Source organism: Rhinolophus hipposideros, assembly GCF_964194185.1.
Source record: "Rhinolophus hipposideros genome assembly, chromosome: 10".
Taxonomy (NCBI): Eukaryota; Metazoa; Chordata; class Mammalia; order Chiroptera; family Rhinolophidae; genus Rhinolophus; species Rhinolophus hipposideros.
Genome location: NC_138056.1, coordinates 4,766,334 through 4,782,586, shown reverse-complemented (window position 1 = coordinate 4,782,586; position 16,253 = coordinate 4,766,334). Strand labels below are relative to the sequence as shown.

The 16,253-nt window shown below is 58.9% G+C and overlaps 2 protein-coding genes across 4 annotated transcripts; one reads left to right on the top strand and one right to left on the bottom strand.

Moving 5' to 3' along the window:
* Positions 1-5,430: 5,430 nt before the first annotated feature.
* RAD9A (RAD9 checkpoint clamp component A) lies at positions 5,431-12,607 on the top strand. Of its 3 annotated transcripts, none has more exons than XM_081064974.1 (12): positions 5,431-5,633; positions 6,579-7,049; positions 7,353-7,423; positions 7,862-7,990; positions 8,367-8,481; positions 8,570-8,669; positions 9,985-10,094; positions 10,190-10,299; positions 10,378-10,442; positions 10,533-10,670; positions 11,401-11,608; positions 11,691-12,607. In XM_081064974.1, exons 4-12 carry the CDS (start codon positions 7,985-7,987, stop codon positions 11,784-11,786), a joined length of 948 nt encoding a protein of 315 aa, XP_080921100.1. In that variant the 5' UTR covers positions 5,431-5,633; positions 6,579-7,049; positions 7,353-7,423; positions 7,862-7,984; the 3' UTR covers positions 11,787-12,607. The 3 variants fall into 3 exon arrangements, with proteins under 3 accessions (XP_080921100.1, XP_080921101.1, XP_080921099.1); XM_081064975.1 differs by having other exon boundaries at positions 5,452-5,633; positions 6,579-6,858; XM_081064973.1 differs by lacking the exons at positions 5,431-5,633; positions 6,579-7,049 and adding an exon at positions 7,086-7,269.
* On the bottom strand, positions 12,402-15,628 carry PPP1CA (protein phosphatase 1 catalytic subunit alpha). The gene is made up of 7 exons (XM_081064976.1): positions 15,455-15,628; positions 14,809-14,940; positions 14,432-14,662; positions 13,751-13,855; positions 13,140-13,363; positions 12,922-13,056; positions 12,402-12,849 (listed from the first exon to the last, which is right to left on the bottom strand). The coding sequence occupies exons 1-7, from the start codon at positions 15,507-15,509 to the stop codon at positions 12,739-12,741; spliced, it is 993 nt and encodes a 330-aa protein (XP_080921102.1). The 5' UTR covers positions 15,510-15,628; the 3' UTR covers positions 12,402-12,738.
* Between the last annotated feature and the right edge of the window lie 625 nt (positions 15,629-16,253).

The window sequence follows — 16,253 nt, the reverse complement described above, 5'->3', positions numbered from 1 at the left end:
TGCCCAGCACCCCCAGGCTATAAGGTACCTAACCCGGGGCAGGCCTGGTCTTTTCAGGACAGTAAGACGTTTCTTGGGAGAGAAAAAGGCCCTGTTTGCCTGGAGCAGAGACGTGGGCTCTCCTGCTGACCAACCATCACCCATTATATGAATTGACCGTGTAATGCTGGGCCGCACCCCATATCGCCCTCCTGGGTCAGTGACAGGCGCCACCCCAAGAGTGCTCTAATCCCCTCAGCTAGAGTTGCAGTTTCCAGGAGTGGAGAGTTTGAACCATGGATTGAGTAAAGGACCACCTGCCTGCAGAAACCAGGGCCAGGGGACCCGTGCTTCCTGAGGGCCAGACTGTATGGCCTGCACAGGGAGGGCCTAGGGAGCCCCCCTGGGACACACCCCCCCCCCAAGGAGTGCCTTGCCACTGCCACACGAGCACAGCCGGTGTGGATGTATAGGCCCGGGGGCCACTGAGGGCAGGAGGGCACGGAAAGGCACAGGTGTGCACTTCCCCTTTCCCTCCATTGGGCAGGAGCCCAGAGGGCCCTGCCTCACCCTGAGTTGGCCATGATGTCAGCGGAAAGCCCGGGGCCTCCTCCTACCTCAGCAAGGGCCCTACCCTGCCTTGGGTCCCCCACCCATACCTGGACCAGCTCAGGCCTCCCGGAGGACACCGCACCCACCTGCCTCCCCTGAAGCCAAGGAACCAGGCCGTGCTGGTCGCCACTCTCTGTCCTAGCAGGGCTTGAGCTGCCAGTCTGCAAGGATAGTGGGGTGGTGGGTGTGTGAGGAGGACAGGGGCAAAGGGATACCCCCGGTGCTCAACTCCTCCCTTGCCCGCCTGGAGCTTTCCCTGCGTTCTCCCAGGATGTTCCATTGCCCTGGCCAACCCATGCCTCGGGCTCCGTGACTCCGTCTCCCCTGGCAGAGGAGTGGGGTTACCTCTCCCTGGGCTGGAAGATCCTTATCCTGCCCTGCTGAGTCACTGCCGGCTCCTCCCGCTCTGTCCCCTCCCTCCCCACGCTGCCTCCCTTCAGGCTTCTCGGGGCTTCCTCCAGACTGTCTGGGCTTCTCAGGGGCTGGGGTCAGAGGACACAGCATCTCCCTGGGGCCATCCCGTGTGGCAGAGATGGGAGTCCCACCCCCAGTGCCTGCGTTGATGGGAGAGTGACACTGGTGAGGGTGACCGCTCCCCTTTTACTAGGTGTGTGACTTTGGACAAGTCACTTGACCCCTCTGCACCTCAGTTTTCTCTTGCATAAAACAGGGGTGATGCTAATGGTACTTTCCTCAGAGTAAGGGACAATTGAGTTCATACAAGGCCGGTCTGTCACTCAGTGATGTTAAGTAGGATTATACTGTTTCCCCGAAAATAAGACCTAGCCGGACAATCAGCTCTAATGCGTCTCTTGGAGCAAAAATTAATATAAGACGCCTACCGGGACTCTGATTCCCCATACAGAGCACAGACACAGAACTCTAGAGGGTTCTAGAATCGGGCCATTGCTCAACTCCCCAACAATGAGTGATTCTTGAGCATTTGACTTGGCGTCCCAAACAGCCTCCCCAAGGGGTTCAGTGTGTTGGAGGAGGAAGGGAGACACTCGGGGTACAGTGAGCTCGGAAGGGATGAGAGGGGCCTGCCCGTCCTGGCTGTGCCGTGTGCCAGCCCCATTCTGGGCTTTCAGGCCATCTGTCTGCCAGACGTGGGCGGTTTGGGTCTGTAAGGAGCTCACCCCTCCCAGCCCCAAAGGCACCTTTCTGAGGTCACCTGTGGCCCTCAACAGAGTGCTCTGAGCACACGTCAGTTTCAGCCACTGCCTGCTACAAAATTTGTTAAATGGACTCAAGAACTCAAGGTGTACAAAGGACTGTGGTATAGAGAAAGGAGAAGTCAGCAGAAGGAAATGTCAGGGGAGAATTTGAGTGGAAAACATGCGAAAGCCACACCTGGCCTGGTACTGATTCGGGGGCTGGGGAAGACCTGGCACACAGAACTCTGGGGTCCAGCTGTCCCGCAGAATTCTTGGAAGCACCTTCTCTATGTGCCCCACAGAATAATGTGGACCTATAGTGACCCATGCCTGCCAGCCAGGGGCTCAGCTGTCTCCTGGGACAGAGGGCAAAATGGCCCCAGAGCCGCCCTGCTGTTAATTAGTGGCCTTCTCCCTGCCCTGCCCCCAGTTTCCTGAAGTCTGTGACCCCTGCCCCCCCCACTGTAGTAAGCTCATCTCAGCCCCTCCCTCCTCGCGTGTCTAGCACAGCGTGGGCACCAAGTTGGGACCCAGGGGCGCTTGCTTGCCCTGCGGAGGCCAAGTCGCCTGGCTCTATTCTGGGAGCTGGGCCTGGACACGGTGTCTGTCTCCCTCTGCTGGTCCCTTCGGGGACAGCTCGGCCAGGACGCTTTATCTCCCCAAACAACGGATGGCAAGTGTTAGGGGTTGGCGGGTTGAGGCAGCAAACCGTGGACTCAGGCTCCAGCCTGCAGGAACACTGACGCTGCCCCCTGGGGTTCCTGTGGCCTGAAGTCTGCTGCCAACTGGGTCCCATGGGGAGCTCTTAGGGAGGCCAGGTTGCCGCCCTGGGGCCTTCCCCACAGGCCAGCAGGCCCCAAACAGCTTCCTTCCCCTTCTAACCCATGAACAGAGCTGTCATCCATGGATTTATCTAAACCTTTTGTGAAGCTATTTATATTCCCAGCTGAGACCACATCTTGGGGTAATGAGTTCCATCGGTATCCTCCCCTGCTGGGTGAAGCACGCTGCCTTTGATTTGTCCTAAACTTACCTCACTTGCGCTCCAAGGGGGCCCTGTAACTCCAGCGTGCCGGGGTTTTGGTGAACAAGACTGCGCTTCCCCCTTCCCATCCCCGCTGCGAATTTAAAAAATCCCATCCCATCTCCGCTCCGCCTCCCACCATGCAAACTGGAGAGACCTGGTCTCATCTGTGTACCGTGCCTGGTAGTGCGGGGAGTCACTGCCTCATGCCAGCCTCCGGCAGCTTGAGGACAGAGCACTCACATTCTCCTAACGATGCAGAGGGCACAGAGGGTGCAGAATCAAGGGGCAGACTCAGGGCAACAGCTAACTGCCGAGTCCTCTCCAGTCCCTGTCCTTGCCAACCCCCACCCCGCCTTTGCTGTGATCCTGGGGCGGGGGTGGATTTCCTGCCCCCTTCCTACTGTGGATTCGCCCTGGCTTCCTCCACAATGATGATATATTTTGTTCTTGGTTCTGACCCTAGAATGCTGAGAGGGTGCACTCAAGATGGAGGCGGTCAGACAGCAGTAATCGTCCTAGCAACACGACAGAGTGTATGTACTAAGAACTTTGTCAGCATTGACTAAATTAATCCTCCAACAGCCCTTTCCGGTGGGGACCGTTATTACCCTCCCCCCATTTACAGATGAGGAAACAGGCTCAGAATATAAGCAATGTATGCATTTGCACACAACCTGAAAGGGATGGACCCAGGACTCCGACCTAGGTGGGCAGGTACCTAGAACCCCATCATCCACCTCAACAGACAACCTGGGTTCAAGTCCTGAATAAGCTCTCTGAATCCTACGTCATTCAACATACTATGTGCCGAGCCTGCTCTGGTTGCTGGCAGCCATGCCGGAAATGAGCAAGGCCCAGGCAGAGCTTGCCTACGGGCGCTGCCGGCACCCAGTGTGCCGCCAAATTACAGTGGACAAGTACTGCCCTGCCAGCTCAGCCCCAGCAGCTCAGAGCAGCCTTGCCCTCTTGGTTACCCCAGAGTAACCACAGATACTATCTTCTGTGTGCACAGCCCAGCCGACTTCCATCAGAGCCTTGGCACAGGCCGTCCTCCTTAGTCTCTCTCCCCAGCAGAGTGGAAGCCCAGGAGAGCAGGAGTTTGTGTCCTGTACTCTCTCCTGAACTTAGAAAAGCATGTCTAGTATGTGTTCAATGAATGAATTACTAAGCTCTGGGCATTCCTGCGACTTCACACCTAACCAGTTGGGTGAGATGTGAAGAAATTTCTCAACAGATAATATTTGAAAAGTTTGAAATGGTAACCACGTTCCTCTGACCCCCCCATTCCCACATACCTACGTACTTGTAGGAGGCCACCTTTAATGTGGGGTATGGTGAGGACTCTAAGAATCTGGGGTTTGAAACGATCCTGAGAAAGTATCTCATCCAACCCCCTTATTTGATCAAGGAGGAAACTGAGGCCCAGAGAAGGCCTTGACTTGCTTGAGGCTGTCTGTGAAGAGGGCTGGAACCCCCCCAGGCCTCCCGACTTCTGGCACAGATCCCAATCATCTGCATCCCTATCCCCACCGCTGCCCACAGGTATCCTCCCTTCTGGGCCCGAGAGGAGTTAGTGGCTGGGCCAACGGCAAACCTGGAGAGGCCACTTGGCCTCGGACGGGAGAACTCCTTCCCAGCCCCACAGCCTGGGGGAAGCAATATGGCCAGTTACAGCTGCTCTCGAGTTGTGGCCAGATGCGGCACAGGGAAGCCTGAGGCACCTCGGTGAGCATCTCATGCCACCGACAGCTGCAGACACAGGGAGGAACTTGCAAAAAGTCACATAGCGAGTCCATATTGCAGCACAGACTAGAAATCCAGGCCTCCTGACTCCCAGCTCGAGGCTCCTTTCCAGGGTCTGAGCCCTTGACAAGGGCTGGGTGATTCTGACTTTTGACAAGTGTGTGTGTGTGTGTGTGTGTGTGTGTGTGTGTGTGTGTGTGTCTGAAGAAAAACTCATTAAAAGTCCTAAAGAATCTGTCTGCCTCTCCCCAGGGCCTTGCTCCCAAGACCTCAAGGCCACAGGACCCTACAGCCCATAGGGATCAGGGCAGGCATGACTGCGGTTATTCACAGCTGCCCCTCCTGGCCTTCCAGGGAGCTCTGACGTCTGTCTCCTGTTCCACTTGGGCTGCTCAGGTACTGGTGTGGGGCAGAGCTAGAGAAGCTGTGAGGCTACGCCGCCTTACACTGGTGTACCAGAGGGAGAGGCCCAGCCAGGAGGAAGGCAAGGAAGAGAAGACTGTGCTGGGTTCTTTTGTTCCTCTGACAGAATGTGAGGGGCAGCTCTTGTCCTGGGAAGGGAGGAGCTGTGGGTACAGGGCTGGAAGTCGGATTTGTTCCTTTCACCACAGCATGTGCTAAGAGTGACTCAGAGGCAGCTCAGCTTCACACGTTTTCCACTGAACACGTATTTATTGATCACCTACTGAGGGCCAGGCTCTCTGTGAGGCACAGGAATACAGCCACAAACAAAACAGACGTGGTCCCTGAGCTCACGGGCTGACTGACATACCAGTGGGGAAGACGGCCGTTAAATAAATGCACACACACGTGTGGAATGTTGAGTTGTGCCAAGTGCTGTTGGATAACCCAGAGCAAGGGCTTAGCTAGAGAGTAGGTGGGGACAGGGGGAAGAGAAGCCCAATCGAGGATGGGCAACTGAAGCTGAGACCTAGGAAGAGAAGGAGCCAGCTTGTGAGAAGGGCCAAGAGCAGTCCAAGTGGTGGGAACAGCCCATGCAGAGAGCTTGAGGTGGAAAAGGGTGTGGTGGGTTCAGAGAACTGATGGGCTAGCTGGCTGCGGAGGAAGGCCAGAGACTGGTGAAGACGGCTGGGGCCAGCTCCTGCAGGTTTGGGGTAAGCTGTTGGGCTTTTATGGCACATGTAGTAGTTGGTAACCACTGGAAGGTCTAAACAAGGGAGAGGCGTGACATGATCGACATATTAGGAAGGTCACTTTGGCACTGTATGGACAGTGGACTGGAGGAGACAGGGTGGAGGCAGGGGACCACTCAGAGAGCTCGTACCGTCATCCGGGTGAGAGATGACGGTGGCCTGAGCCAGGATGGCCCTGGAGATGGAAGAGAAAGCCAAAGCTGTCATCTGTTTGGGAGGTGGAGCAGTTAGGACTTGCCGAAGAACTGTATAGCATGTGGGGTGAGGGGAGGGTGGGGTCAAAGATGACTCCCTAAATTTAGCTCAGCTTACTGACCTAAATGCCTGAGTAGAGGTGGTACCATTTATACCGATCTCCCTGGAAGGTAAGAATAACCTCCCCAGCACTCTAAGGAAGCCTGGTGAGGGAAGGGGGCTGAGGGCAAAGAGAGGGAGAAACAGTGGGGTCCAGACCTGCAGGCCAGGAAGTGCAGAGCGAGGGGCCTGCAGACACATATATCCTCCTCACTGCAGACAGTACCGGGGGTGCAAGGCCCACCCCGCCCCAAAGGAACGCAGGGAGGCCCAGGGTCCTTCAAAACACCGCAGAACTTTGATGCTGCGGGCAACTAGAGGTCAGCGAGTTCCCCCGGGATTTCCCTTCCACATCACACACCCTACATACACACTGCGGGGCCGGGGTAGACCTCCCTGGCTGATGAAACCCCCCTTTTATACAGTCCAGTGGTCTTTTTAAAATGACCACATAAGCATGATTCTACTCTCGTAAAACGTTTCCAGTGCTTCTCATAACGTCCCCTGTCATTTGGCAGCCGCCAGCCCCTGCGAGGCTCGCAGACCACTTACCTCCCCACCGGGCAAAGCCCCACGCACCGCTAAGCCTTTCCTCTCGCTTTCCCCTGCTAGGTACACCCCTCCACCCCTCTCTACCAGGAGAATCTTCTGTTCTTCATCCATCAATGAAGGATCCTCGAAACCAGAATGAACAGCCACCTCCCACCCCCGGGTCCTGCCGCGATTGCTTTCATCTCTTTTTCGCCCGGGTAGTTGCCGCCAGTGTCCGAGACCCCGGCCCGGGTTGGGCGCGGACGGTCTCGCCTCCACCCCGTATCCCCGACAGACACCCAGGAAATCCGTACTAAACTAGTGCCCCTGGGACAGCGTGTTCTGTGCTCCTGACGCTAAGGTGCGCAGCCACCTTGAGTCCCGCCGAGCGGCCCGGCTAGGGAGGGGCGACAGGGGGCGGGGGTGGGCTGGCGCGGGAGAAGCCACCAAGCAGGCCCACCCCGCTCACGTGACCGCGGCCCGCCCCCAGAACGGATTTCGTCACGTGACTGCGGAGCCGGCGGACGTTTCTCTCACGTGACGGAGGCGCGGGTGTGTGGACCAATGAGGGGGCGGGGGCGGGGCTGTCGGGGGCGGTGCGCGCGAAGGGAGCCGCGGGCGTCCGCCGCGGGGGAAACCCGGAGGGGAGCCGCGAGCCGTGAGCCGGGTGGGGGCCCGGCGCCGGCCAGCCGCCAGTCTCAGCCCGGTCGCAGGCCAGGCCCCCGTGCCCGGGGCGGTATGAAGTGTCTAGTCGCGGGCGGCAACGTGAAGGGTGAGCTGGGCTAGCCACGGGGCGGGGGCACGTGGGACGGCCGAGGCGCCGGACTAACCACCGACTTTCCTCTCCCCTCGCAGTGCTCGGCAAGGCGGTCCACTCTCTATCCCGTATCGGGGACGAGCTCTACCTGGAGCCCCTGGAAGACGGGGTGAGGGACTGGGACATGTGGGTGGGTGGGATGCCAACAGGGAGTCCTGTTTTGGGCTTGAGTCTCGTCTCCACCCGGCAGGATGCCCGTGGACAGATTTGTCAGCTGAGTTTCAGTTATTAACTCCCCAGTGCTGGGGCGTCAGTTTGGGCTCTGTCATCGTCCCCGGCCTGTGTGTGAATTGAGAGCAGTTGCCCTCCCTGGAGTGCCTGGTGGCGGGTGGGGGGTGACTAGGGGAAAAGACAGTGTGCTGACAGCGGTGTAGGGCCCGTGGCTGTGGGAGCACTGCTGAGGCCAACTCAGCGAAGGCTTCGTGGAGAGAGGGAGGGTTTCAACAGGTGATGGGGGTGGAGGACATTAGGGCTAGAGCAGGCCAAAGGACTGGGCCTGCCGCTGCCCCTAACCTCGTCACCCGTCTCCCTGCTTTTCCTGGCCCAGCTCTCTCTCCGGACTGTGAACTCCTCTCGCTCCGCCTATGCCTGCTTCCTCTTTGCCCCACTCTTCTTCCAGCTGTACCAGGCGGCCCCCCCTGGTCAGGACCCACTGCGCTGTAAGATCCTGATGAAGGTGAGGCCCTTCCCTCAGCAGCGGCACTGCACCCCTCCAGGAACCTCTGCCAGCAGTGCCTCTGCTCAGGGGCGCCCAGATGCTACCTGGGGAGAGAGGCGTGTGCAGGAGCGATCCAGTGCAGTGCAGTGAGAGGCATAGTGAAGACACCCCCGGAGGGAATGGCAGACGTGGAGAGGGTGATTGATGCTGCCAGGGATCTGGAGTGTGGTGACATTCCAGATTGGCAACAGCACGAACAAAGGCCTAGAAGTGTGTAAATGTCCAATAGGTTGTGGGAGCTCCTTTCCTGCGCACGATGGGCCAGGGCCTACAGGGGACATGAGAGCTGGTCGGTGGAGGTGCAGTGCTGGCCTGATGTTTTCCCCCTACTCAGTCGTTCCTGTCCGTCTTCCGCTCGCTGGTGATGCTGGAGAAGACAGTGGAGAAATGCTGCATCTCCCTAAATGGCAGGAGCAGCCTCCTGGTGGTCCAGCTGCACTGCAAATACGGTGAGTGGGCAGCTGGCCAGCCAGGGGATCCCCGAGGTGTGGGGGTGGAGGGTGGTGATGCCCACTGAGACCCTGTCTGCCCATCCAGGGGTGAGGAAGACTCACAACCTGTCCTTCCAGGACTGTGAGTCCCTGCAGGCTATCTTTGACCCAGCCTCGTGCCCCCACATGCTCCGGGCCCCAGCAAAGTAAGTATATTCCCTGCCCAAAAGCTGAGCCCTAGATCCCTGCCTTCCCTCTTTGGGGCCTCATGAGTCAATTAAAGAAGGCACCTCAACCGGTTTCCCTACAGGTGTCTGTGACCCTCAGCGTTCACCCAGCCTAGTCTGCTCTCAAATTCTTGCCTGGCCCTCTAAGGGCAGAGGCTAAGTGGAGGAGGGGCGGGGTGCTCCCTTGCCCGGTGTTGTTCCTCAGTGTCTTCAGGAGCCTGTGTTCTCCACCTCAATGTTCCAGCTTGGTTTTCGGGCCAGTCAGACTCATTCTGAGATCTCTTCTACAGTACAGGGCCCTGGGCCGAGCAGCCTTGGAGGTCCGTCTTTAAGTTTGTGGCTGAGGGGCTCAAAGCCCTTTTTTAGCTCATTCATCCTTCCGGGGGTGTTCCCCATTCAAGGGTAGCCTCTCCCCCTGGTTATCCAGGCTCTAGCCTTGAGGAGTCCCCAGGCCAAGGCAGGAGGCTGGGTGGAGAGGCTGTCATCCAGGAGGGCTGCCTGAACAAGCAGCTGTGGGGCTGGAGCCGTTCTGGGCAATCTGAGCACGCAGGGGCTGTGCCCGGCCTGGAGCTGGGGACTCCAGAGGCACAGGTCCCTGGAGAAGACCAGCGCAGAGGCGAGTGGCTCCACTTGTGCCCATGCTGGCCGCTCTTGGCATTGGAGTAGCCCAAGGTCTTGTTCATTTCTTTTGATAGCCATAGGACATGGTAACTTGAAGGTCCTTTCGGTCCCAACAGTGGTTTTCTGAGTTTCGTTGATAGCGCTGTTCACATACCCTTTGGGTAGAAAAAGGGAAGGCTAGCACCTCTGGTTTGGATTTTGAGGCTATTTGTCTTTTTGTAATGAACAATCATTTCTTTTTCTTGTAGACAATTTCAAATACATATAAAGGCAGACGCCAGTTCCTGCCCAATCGTCTTGAAGGAAATTCTAGATGTTATTTCATTTGTAACTATGTATCACCGTATATCCCTGACAGGCTGACTTTATAGGGACAGCACGGGACCAGTTGGTGCCTTGCAAACAGCCCATCCTTCCTGCTGCCTTCTCTGGGCTCTGCTCGTCTTCCCTGTTCCTTGCAGTGGACTGTTCTCCCACCGCAGCCTGGAAGCTTTTGATGGCGCAGGGACCTTGTCTTGCCCACCCTGACCTCCTTCCCCGGGGCATGCTAGGCCTGGCCCATGGCAGTTCCCCTTCAGTGCCGGTGCACATGTCACTGCCCTGCCTCAGGTCCTCTGAGCAAAGCCACTAGGCGAGGTCGAGCCTTGAGTATAATGCTGTGCCCTCCCCGCAGGGTTCTGGGGGAGGCTATTCTGCCCTTCCCTCTTGCACTGGCTGAAGTGACTCTGGGCATTGGCCGTGGCCGCAGGGTCATCCTGCGCAGCTACCAGGAGGAAGAGGCAGGTGAGGGTGCTGGACGTTGCCAGGGATGGGGAGCAGAACTGGGGTGGGAGGGGGCGGGATTCATGGGCCCAGGTTCATCCTGTTCCTGCCCTCAGACAGCGCCGTCAAAGCCATGGTGACCGAGATGAGCATTGGGGCGGAAGATTTCCAGCAGTTGCAGGCCCAAGAAGGGGTGGCCATCACTTTCTGCCTTAAAGAATTCCGGGTGAGCTTCCTCCCGTGCCCTCACTACCCTGTCCTCCCTGCCCTGCCCTGGGCGTCACTGCTGTCTCTCCCCTCCTAGGGGCTCCTGAGCTTCGCAGAGTCAGCAAACTTGTCTCTTAGCATTCACTTCGATGCTCCAGGCAGGTAATTCCCAGCCTCAGGACAGGGAGGGGAGGGCTCTGGGGTGCCAGGAGCCAAGGGCCCTGACCTTGTCCGGGATCCATCACCTGCCAGGCCAGCCATCTTCACCATCACCGACTCTCTGCTGGAAGCCCACTTTGTCCTGGCCACACTCTCGGAGCCGTCTCCGAACTCCCAGGACCTGTGTTCCCCAGAGCTCTGCCGGCAAGCGCCTCAGCTCCAGGCTCACAGGTGAGGGTTCCTGGCATCCCGGCCTGAGCCTGCTGCTTCCAGCTTTGGGAGCTCGCCCCTCCTCCCTCCTCCCGGCACAGACACTTCCTGTAGGCCCCAGCCCCACACGCTCAGCCTTCCTGGTCAGCTGTGCTAGGTCCCTCCCACCCAGGGAAGTGTCCCCAAGGTTGGGCTCGCTTCCTTCTCTGGCTGAGGCCTCCCCTCTGAGCCTCCTCCCAGGCCAACGAGGGAAAGGGGGTTGCTGGAGGCAGAGGGCTGTCTGGGGTGGAAAGCAGGTGGCTGGAAGGGCAGGTGGGTTGGGGAGGATGGGCCCAGTGTAGTTTAAGCAGAGGAAGTTTGGTCTGGCCCCCCGCCCAGCAGGTCCCTGGGCTCCGGTGCTCTCCAGCTCCTGTCCCTTGGGAAGGTGGGGGCTCAGGCCCCAGGTGGCCTAGCTCACAGGACTTGCTGCTCCCCTCCCCCACCTGAGCTAAACTAGCCAAAAGGATGCCTCACTCAGGCCCCTACCTGAACTCTGATCAAATGATTCCAGGCCTACCCCCTCCAGGAAGCCACCACTTAACCCTGTATCCTCTCTCCTCCAACCAAATAGGAAGTAATACAAAAATAAAACTAAGAGATCACCAGTGGTCACAAGGCACCCACAGCCCCCGCTCCCCAGTCTTCCAAGGTGGCTTTGCCTCTGTACCCCATCTTCTTTCCCTATTTCTCACTGACACATCTCTATTTGCAGCACACCCCACCTGGATGAGTTTGCCAATGATGATATTGACTCTTACATGATCGCCATGGAAACCACGGTGGGCAGCGAGTGTTCACGGACACTCCCCTCCATCTCCCTCTCACCCGGCCTCCAACCCCCCTGTAACTCTGGCCCCCACTCGGAGGAGGAAGATGAAGATGAGCCCAGTACAGTACCTGGGACGCCCCCACCGAAGAAGGTAGGGTCTGAATGTGGAGGCAGGAAATGGGAGGCCAGGAGGGAGCAGCCCCCAGAACTCACTCAGCTTCCTATTATTCCAGTTCCGGTCACTGTTCTTTGGCTCCATCCTGGCCCCGGCACACTCGCCCCAGGGCCCCAGCCCTGTGCTGGCTGAAGACAGTGAGGGTGAAGGCTGAACTGAGAACCGTCTGTGTCCTCAGGCCCTGGAGGAGTTGAAGCACAGCCTCCCCCTTCTCCCAGAAACAGCCAGGGGCAGGGCTGGGTCTCCACTTGAGCAGGTGGGAAAGGTGGGCTGTGTTGGAGCTGAGCCAGCGGGAACTGCTGCATTCCCAGGCCCCAGCTGGTTAGTGGTAACTGGCCTGGGTCCTGTCACCTCCCCCCCCCCCCACACCAAGCAATCATGTCGATGTCCAGGCTTGCTGCTGAGGGGAGGGCCTCCTGATGGGAGGTCCCTCACCTCTTACTCCAACCATGTGGCCAGGGCTGGACACCCACCTCCCCCAAGGGGGAAAAAAATCACAGTAGGGCTGCTGGCCCCTCTGATCCACCTTCTCTGCCAATCATGCAATCTCACCCTCAAATCCTGGGCACAGCTCTGGGATCCCCTGTGGCTAAGGCTGTTCTTGCTTTCTCGATATTCTCTGGCCCTGGCTTGGAATTCTAGAAGCCCCTATGACCTTAACGTGTGGCTGGGGTTGCCCTGGCTGAGGCCCCATGCCCGGGAAGCCTGCCCTCCCTGGAAAAAAGGATGCCAGGTCCAGTGTTTGGGACAAGGGAGACAGAGGCCAGGGTGATAATCCAGCTTTGACCTTTATTCAAGAGACCAGATGGGTTGCCCAGGATCCGGCTGCCAGCCCTGAGGCCAAGCAAGGCTGGAGACCCACAACCTGGCCCTGCTTTGCCCTGAGCTGCAGCCTCAGCCCCAGGATCCTGCTTGCAGCCACCGAGGCACAGGCAGGGGGAGCCCTGGGGGATTGGACGCTGCTACTGATTCATTAAAAAAAAAAAGAAAAATACACCAAGGCTCCATGTTCCCTTGATGGGTGGGCCCAGAGGCCAGTGCGACCCCCACGGCTGTGAGATTGCAGTACAGTCCACCATCTGGGGCAGACGGCGGGCACGCGCAGGTTATTTCTTGGCTTTGGCGGAGTTACGGGGTGGGGTGATGGGCCGGCCACCAGGGTTCAGGCCACTGAACTGCCCATATTTCCCCTTGTTCTTGTCGGCGGGCTTGAGGATCTAAGAGAGAGAACTGGTCAGACTCACGGGGCTGAGCCTTGGGCCACCAGCCCCTTCCTTCCCCACCCCTACCTGGAAGGAGCACATGAGCGTCTCGTCCACACTCATCATGGCGCCTGCGTTGTCAAACTCGCCACAGTAGTTGGGAGCTGAGAAGAGTGTCACCAGCTGCCGCTTGGCAAAAAACTCATAGCCATCTTCTACCACCTGGATGAAGACAGGGGCAGTTAGTTCAGCAGGTGCTGGCTGCCCAGGCCCCACTCCCACCCGGACCAGACCTCCCAGCCCACCTGGTGTGCCCGGCAGATGAGGTCCAAGTCGTGCTTGTGCAGGAACTTGGCCACCACCTCAGCCCCGAAGGTAAAGGAGACACCACGGTCGTTCTCGCCCCAGCCCTGCACGTCCTTGTCAGGGTCAGACCACAGCAGGTCACATAACAGCCCCTGGTCAGGCACATCTGTGGGCCGCATGATACGCCTAATCTGCTCCATAGACTGCAGATCCGGGGAGAGACCTGAGGGACACAGGGCAGGTCACTTCCTAAAACAAGGGCCCCCCTCCAGAAAGTCTTGACCAATTAGCTTCTGCCTCCCCCCACTACCACCTGGCCCTTTCCTGGACTCCTGGAAGCCCAGGTAGGCAGAACTCACCGCCTTAGCCTGTTCAAGTCCCTGCCCTCGAGGAGCGCAGAGCTCCCTAGAGAAAAACTTGTAAGTTCCATGCACAATGCTGAGGCCACAACAGCACAGAGTACAGCCTAACACTGGGGGGGGCGGGGGGGCATCCAAGCCCAGACCCCAGGGAAAGCTGTTCCAGGTGACTGGGAACATGTCCTCCAGCAAACACCTTCATCCCAAGGCCCCCAGGGATGTGGCTAGGCTTTTCCCAGAGCCGTCCTCACCTCCGTGGCAGCAAAAGATCTTCTCATCCACAATGGCAGCGATGGGCAGGCAGTTGAAACAGTCGGTGAAGGTTTTCCAGAGTTTAATGTTGTAGCGTCTCTTGCCTGCCCAGAGGAAAGAGATGGCTTGTGAGGCGGCCTGTCCATCCAACCCACAACCGGGTCTCTGGGCCCCCCAAGGCCTCCCAGACACAGCTGGGAGAGAAGCACGAAGCGTAAGGGAAACCCACTGCCTACCAGCTTTCCAGGAGGAACCCCCGAGTTCCAATCCAGAACAACAGCAGGGTTGGCACCCACCTCCACCCTGTGAGCAGGGCCAGGCCAAGCAAGACCAGATCTGGTTTATCTCAGCTTCTGGCCAGCAGAGTCCAGTCCGCATAGGCATCCTAAGTGCTTAAGTAACGGAGGTGCTAGAGGGAATGTTACCGGACAGGACCCTGTATTACAGTGTGGTCGGCCCTTCGGTCAGCAGCCATTCACCAGACCCTTCCTGAGGGCCAGGCCCCACGGCAGCAGAGCAGGCGGGCAGCAGGGCAGGGCCCTGCCTTCACCAAGTTCACAATCTAGCAGGTTATCTGTCAGATGCGGATACTCCTACCACCAAGTCAACGTAAGGGGCCCACAAAATAGTGGGGAGAGAACTTCAGGCCTCTGGCAGCCCTAGGCACGCAGCCCACTCACACTCATCATAGAAGCCGTAGATGCGGTTGATGCTGGCACACTCGTGGTTCCCACGGAGCAGGAAGAAGTTTTCGGGGTACTTGATCTTATAGGCCAGCAGCAGGCAGATGGTCTCCAGCGACTGCTTGCCCCGGTCCACGTAGTCCCCCAGGAAGAGGTAGTTGCTCTCCGGAGGGAAGCCACCATACTCAAACAGCCGCAGAAGATCATAGTACTGGCCATGAATATCACCTGTGACCCAGGGAAGCAGGTCAGCGCTAGGCGCGGGGTCCAGACTTGAACCCAGCGCCAGGGTCAGGCTCAACAGAAGAGGGATCCAGGGATGGGGGGGGGGAGGACACCTTCAGGAAGCAAAAGGGCCTGGGCAGGGGTCTCACCGCAGATTTTGAGGGGTGCCTCCAGTTCCAGAAGAATGGGCTGGCTCAGGAAAATCTCCCGGGATTTGAGGCACAGACCACGGATCTCATTCTCTGTCAACTGTACATTCTTGCCAGGCCGCGAACCCTGCACTGGAGGCGGAAAGGGGCGTCAGGACCCTGGTTCCTCAGACAGGAGGAGGGTGGGCGGCACAGGTGCCCCATGGGCACTTCTAGCGGCGCCTGGGCCTCCTGGCCCCTCCTTGCCCCGGGAAGCTGTTGCTGCTACGCCTGCCAGGACGGGACCCCAACTACCCTTAAGCTGCTCGAGGGGATTGCTGTGCGCAAGGGCCGAACCCCCCCAACACAGGACCCCTTTCCGGGGGTGGGGGCGATAGGCTTCTTACATTTTTCCCTCAACCCAAGAGCCCAGGCCAACTGGTGCGTCCCCGGTGCAGAGGAGGGGGCTGCTCCCCGTGCCCGAGGCGCCCCCGACGTCCCCGAGGTGCGCCGCGAGTGGGGGGGCGGCTGCGGCCGCGGCACCTCGCGGCCCGTCCCCGCCCAGCCTAAGCTGGCCCTGGGAGGGGCAGGCCCGCCCGCGCGCAACTTCCGGGCCGGGCCGGGGGTTCGGGCGCGGCGGACGCTGACCTCCCACACCCCAGCCAACCTTCCAGTAGGCGCCCGATGATAGAGTCCAGGTTGAGCTTCTCGCTGTCGGACATGGCGGCTCCGCCGCTCCGGCCCAGCAGCTCCGGGCCCGCTCCTGCCTCCCGCCCTCCGATGCCTCCTTCCGGCCTGTCGCTCCTTCCGCCCGCCCCGGCCCGCCTCCTCGGCCGCCCGCTCCGCCCCGCCCCGCCCCGCCCCGCCCCGCTGGCTTCCCGTGCCCGCTGCCCCAGCTCTCTAGCGCCTCCGCTGGACGCCATGCGGGAGGCGGGGGCTCGGTGACGGGACGGGACTTTGTGTGCCTGGGGCGGGGCCTGGTCGGTGGGCGTGGCTTTGTGGGGTGAGGTTGAGTCTGGTTCCGCCCCTGAGGAATTACGCAGCCCCTTTCTGAGAATAAGGGACCGGAAATACTGTGGAAGTTGTTTTTCTCTTTCACAGGCTGAACAGCCGAACTTCCCACCTGGCGTGAGCACGTTAATAATCGCTTCCCCAAACACTGTGGATTAAGTCCTCAAAGGACAGAAAAGGAAACTGAGGCTCAGAGCTAACAAGGGGCTGGTCCAATATCCGGCCTCACGTTCACAGAGGACCTCTACCTCCTCAGTCTTTGTGGCCCCCGAGGTGGCTGACCAGACCCAGAGGGCTTCCACAGAACGCCGAGCCCATTTTGGCTCATACTGCCTGTGGTGCAATCTAAATTAATTTTTTTACTAAATCCCACCCCTGCGTGCGTTTCAGTAGCATAAGCTGCATTGTGAGCATGTGAAAAGTATTACTTGCTAAAGAGCAAACGTTAAATAAAC